Source organism: Rutidosis leptorrhynchoides, chromosome 7 (genome assembly GCF_046630445.1).
Source record: "Rutidosis leptorrhynchoides isolate AG116_Rl617_1_P2 chromosome 7, CSIRO_AGI_Rlap_v1, whole genome shotgun sequence".
Taxonomy (NCBI): domain Eukaryota; kingdom Viridiplantae; phylum Streptophyta; class Magnoliopsida; order Asterales; family Asteraceae; genus Rutidosis; species Rutidosis leptorrhynchoides.
The window spans coordinates 16,603,863-16,608,772 of NC_092339.1; the positions used below are offsets into that span (position 1 = coordinate 16,603,863).

At 31.0% G+C, this 4,910-nt stretch overlaps 1 protein-coding gene across 1 annotated transcript; it reads left to right on the plus strand.

Moving 5' to 3' along the window:
* The first annotated feature begins 1,652 nt into the window (after positions 1 to 1,652).
* Positions 1,653 to 4,631, plus strand: LOC139858982 (uncharacterized). The gene is made up of 7 exons (XM_071847806.1): positions 1,653 to 1,808; positions 1,912 to 2,188; positions 2,305 to 2,404; positions 3,598 to 3,733; positions 3,839 to 4,014; positions 4,105 to 4,384; positions 4,554 to 4,631. The coding sequence occupies exons 1-7, from the start codon at positions 1,653 to 1,655 to the stop codon at positions 4,629 to 4,631; spliced, it is 1,203 nt and encodes a 400-aa protein (XP_071703907.1).
* Positions 4,632 to 4,910: the final 279 nt, after the last annotated feature.

Sequence of the window (4,910 nt, forward strand, 5' to 3'; positions counted from 1 at the left end):
TTTAAATATATAAAACGACTATAGTTAAGTTATAAACACGTATAAATTTTAGAAGTCATTTTGGGTCAAGTTGACTTTTGTTGACTTTTGCATATTAGTCTCGAGCATTAGGATTGTGGTACACTATGACTTGACCAAAAATTGTTAGACAAATATTGACCAACATATAAATATATATAATTAATATAGGTTCGTGAATCCGAGGCCAACCTTGCACTTGTTAAATGACGTTATATGTATTTTTACTACGAAATACAGTATGGTGAGTTTCATTTGCTCCCTTTTTAATTGCTTTTGCAATATATATTTTTGAGCTGAGAATACATGCGCTGTTTTATAAATGTTTTACGAAATAGGCACAAGTACTAAAACAAATTCTATGTGGGTTTAAACCATAAATATACCCTTAGCTTGGTAACATTAAACTACTTGTCTATGTACGGTAGGCACGAATCCTAAAGATAGATCTATTGGGCCTGACAAACCTCATCCTGACTATGGGATGCTTTAGTACTTCGAGGTTATTTTAAACACACCTGATCTGGTGTACTTCAGAGGGTAAAACATGAATGTTAAGGCTTGTTACCGGGTGCCTACAACTTATAGAATACTTTTAAACACTTGCGAGTGTACGGATATTTATGGAAACTGAAATCTTGTGGTCTATTACTATTACGGAAATGATTGATTATGATAAACTAATGAACTCACCAACCTTTTGGTTGACACTTTAAAGCATGTTTATTCTCAGGTATTAAAGAAATCTTCCGCTGTGCATTAGCTCATTTTAAGGATATTACCTGGAGTCATTCATGACATACTTTGAAAGATGTTGCATTCGAGTCGTTGAGTTCATCAAGATTAATATTAAGTCAATTATAGTTGGATGTAATATGAAATGGTATGCATGCCGTCAATTTTTGATGTAAAGAAAGTTTGTCTTTTAAAAACGAATGCAATGTTTGTAAAACGTATCATATAGAGGTCAAATACCTCGCGATGTAATCAACTATTGTGAATCGTTTATAATGTATATGAACGGGTCCTTTCAAATTACCCCTTTCAATTATATATATATATATATATATATATATATATATATATATATATATATATATATATATATATATATATATATATATATATATATATATATATATATATATATATATCGGTAAGCTTTTGTCCAAATGTCATCAAGCCCGTCAATTTCCGTCCATGTAGGAGAGAAGTTTGTCTCACAAAAAACCTATACATATACACTATTTGTTGCTATTTTTTTACCTCACACCAAACCTATACATACAATACATACACCACCTCATCATCCTATATGGCATCCGAATTTCTTATCAGTTTTATTTCAAAAATACCTTTTTGTATAGAAAGTGGTGTCAAGGTTGCTTTTTTCAAAAATACACTCAAGTGCACACACTTACCAACATAACTCTACTTCACACCTCTTTCACACAATTAACCCGCCCATTATACCATTATTTTCAAAAACATCTTTGCTATTTTGAATTCAAATTCTCTCTCGGTTGCCAAACGAAAAATTTCCAGGTTTAATTTTTACATTCAACTTTCATAATCTTGATGTTTTTGAATGATTTTTTTCTAACTTATGTTTCTTTTCATTATAGTTTTAAATAATGGCCACATCCAAGAACATAATTCGGGTTTCAGAGATTGACGGACGGAAAGTTAACTTTACCATAAAAATTAAAGTCGTCCGTCTCCTTCAAAAGCTTGGATATGGTTACGATGAAGGCAAGCCAACTTTGGAGCTAATCGTTTCGGATGAGGAGGTTTGTGTTAATATTTTTATATACATATATAGATTTCTTAATTCTCTTTTCATTTTAGAGTTTGTTTAAATCTTCTTTTCTATGTTTAATTTCTCCATATTAGGGCGCTAAGATTGTCATCAACATCCGTAACTCCCTTAAGGCCAAATTTGATAACCTCATTAGGGAATGGGGCTTTTTTTGTATTTCTAATGCTGCTGTAGTTGATAGTTCGCTACAATTCTGGACCAAACATATCCAACATGAGTACGAACTCATGTTTACTAAGAAAACAACTGTTGTGCCATTCCCACCAACTGAATGGAGAGGAACTAATGGTTTTAGTTTCATCCCTTTCGAATTTTTGAGATCTAAAGGCCTTAAAGTTGGAGTTTCAGCAGGTTAATAAATGTTTATTATATCAATTTTTTGAATTTTTTTTAAATATTTATTTTCCTTTGACTTAGAACACTTTATATTGTCACACAATCTTTATTAGTTTTTTTTGTTCCTATAGATGTTATTGGACGTGTAGCAAATTATTCTGAAGTACGGGATTTTCGAAACACTGGTGAACTCAAGTCCAAGTACATCAATCTTCAGCTCATTGATTTAAGGTAATATTTAACACCTTTTTAGTTTAAATCATTTTCATAATAAATTGTGTACACATGTTCTTAAAACCATAACACACTTATACATGAGCTATTTTGAGTCATCTTTAAATAGTGGCTTGCAATGGATGCAACTTTATGGGGTCAATTTTCCTTGGATTTCGAAAACCATATGAAAGTTTTGGATGATGATGCTTCCGTAATCTTATTGATACACTTTGGAGTCAACAAACTGCACCAAGGTTTTTCCTTTAAACCAATAAATATATGGTTTTTTTATATGATGATCTTACTTTCAATTATTAACTTTTATGTAATCTTATTGATTGTGTATACTAAGTTCTTTTGTGTTTAAATGTTACAGACAAACTGGCAGTTTCTACCGACTAGAAAAATACGAACATTTTAATAGACACCGATCATCCACAAATCATTGAGTTCAGACAACGGTACATTATTACCAAAAAAATTAACTTCATAATATTAATCAATACTTTATCTATGTTAAATTTATCATATTTCAAAGTTGGCTTGCCTTCATCGTAACCATATCCAAGCTTTTGAAGGAGATGGATGACTTTAATTTTTATGGTAAAATTAACTTTTCGTCCGTCAATCTCTGAAACCCGAATTATGTTCTTGGATGTGGCCATTATTTAAAACTATAATGAAAAGAAACATAAGTTAGAAAAAAATCATTCAAAAAACATCAAGACAAATCTTATTTTCTGTATTTATTTTTAGTTGAACCATTTTCAGAAAAAATAAGATAAATTTAGTAGATACTCAATCATTCAAGTAATAAATTGAAATATACATGTTGAAAGTCTTCATTTACTTATCCTACAAAGTAAATGAATAAATTTAAAAACCATTATAAGATAAATAAATAATTATATTAGTACTCAATAAATGTTATTATTGATAAATGATCTAAAGGTAAGTAATCCACTTTGTTGTACATTCAACTTTTTTATTCATAATAATAACATTTAATGATACATAGTAGTTCCTAAAACAACTAAACCAATTTCCATTTAATGCTCAATCATTTGTTCACTCCATAAACGAGTACATTAATTGTGCATTTAAAACAAATATTCTACAACTTATTAGTAAATTTGTATTTGCATTCATCTATTGAACATTGTTTGATACTTCAATTACAGTAACTAACTTGCTTATTGTTATCGTAGCCTCACCCAAATCCATTCTTCTAAAGATTCCATTTATTCGTTAGCTCCTTCGTTGTCAATTTCTTCTGCACGTGATCCAAACTCCTTTTTTAAAAAGGCTCAGTATGTTGGTTTAGATCTCTTGAACCCGTCCATGGTAATCATTTGAATGAATTTTTGTGAACCCATATTTAACCATACATAGTTCCAATTTTCAACTTTGTTGTTAAAATTATTGTAAGAAGGCATTTATATTATTCAGGCCACAATCAATACCATTCTTCCCGACGACACTTGGTACTACATTTCCTGCAAGAAGTGTAACAAGAGTGCTAAACCTATTATCCCCAACTGTGATCTTACCTTGGACATTGATCAACTTTTAAACTTGGAACGAAAGTGTTACGGTTGTATTAAGAAGCTGGACGTGGTAGTGAGGTGACTTACAAAACATTCTAAACAAATTTGCAAAATATTAGTTTATCTCTTCAATCATACTTTGTCTGTCTTTAAATTTTTACATAACAGGTTTAAAGTGCCGATTCGTGTAGAAAATCAAACCGACACAGCTTCTTTCACTGTTTTTGAATCTGTGGTAAAGAAGTTCGTTACCCAATCGGCTTATGAGTTAATGAAGGCGTTGTCTGAAGATGATGATTATCCTGAAGAGCTGGAACTTCTGTTACAAAAGACCCTTTTGTTTAAGATAAATGTTGGTGCTTATAACAAAGAACGTGGAATTCGAAACTACATTGTTAAAGATGCGACCGATGACCCAACATGTTTCGAACTCTATGAGAGTTTCAAGGTAACATCTAATACTATTACATGATTTTGTAACTTGATGCAATATATAAGTTGTTTTATATACACTCATTGTCTTTTATTTTTTTTGGTATTGTTATTCATTATAACAAGCTGTTTGTGTGATGTCTAAAATATCAATAGTTTGTTAACCTATCTTTAATATCACTAAGGTCGATCAACAAGTGGTTTTTGAAGATGTTGAGACCGAAGAATCATCTGAGAAACTTACTTCAGTTGGGAATGTATGAATACATTATATAATACTCAGTTCTAAATTTTTTTCATATCACGGTCATTTTTAATAATTATTATTTTGATAACAACTTATAATTTACTTTTGTAGTGTGCCTCAAATACTTCTGGAAGTCAGACCGTTGATCTCAGTCATAATACCCGTTTCAGCCCACCTCTTGTGAGGACCCGTCCTTATCCCCCTGGACGAAATCTTCAACATTTGGTTCCATTGCGATGATCGACTCCAAGTAATGTCTTTATCATGAGTAAATGCACAGCGGAAGACTTAATGC

Coding starts and splice junctions, on each gene's coding strand:
- LOC139858982 (XM_071847806.1), top strand. CDS start 1,653: ATGGCCACATCCAAGAACATAATTCGGGTTTCAGAGATTGACGGACGG. Junction 1,809..1,911: donor TAATCGTTTCGGATGAGGAG/GTTTGTGTTAAT, acceptor TCTCCATATTAG/GGCGCTAAGATTGTCATCAA. Junction 2,189..2,304: donor TAAAGTTGGAGTTTCAGCAG/GTTAATAAATGT, acceptor TTGTTCCTATAG/ATGTTATTGGACGTGTAGCA.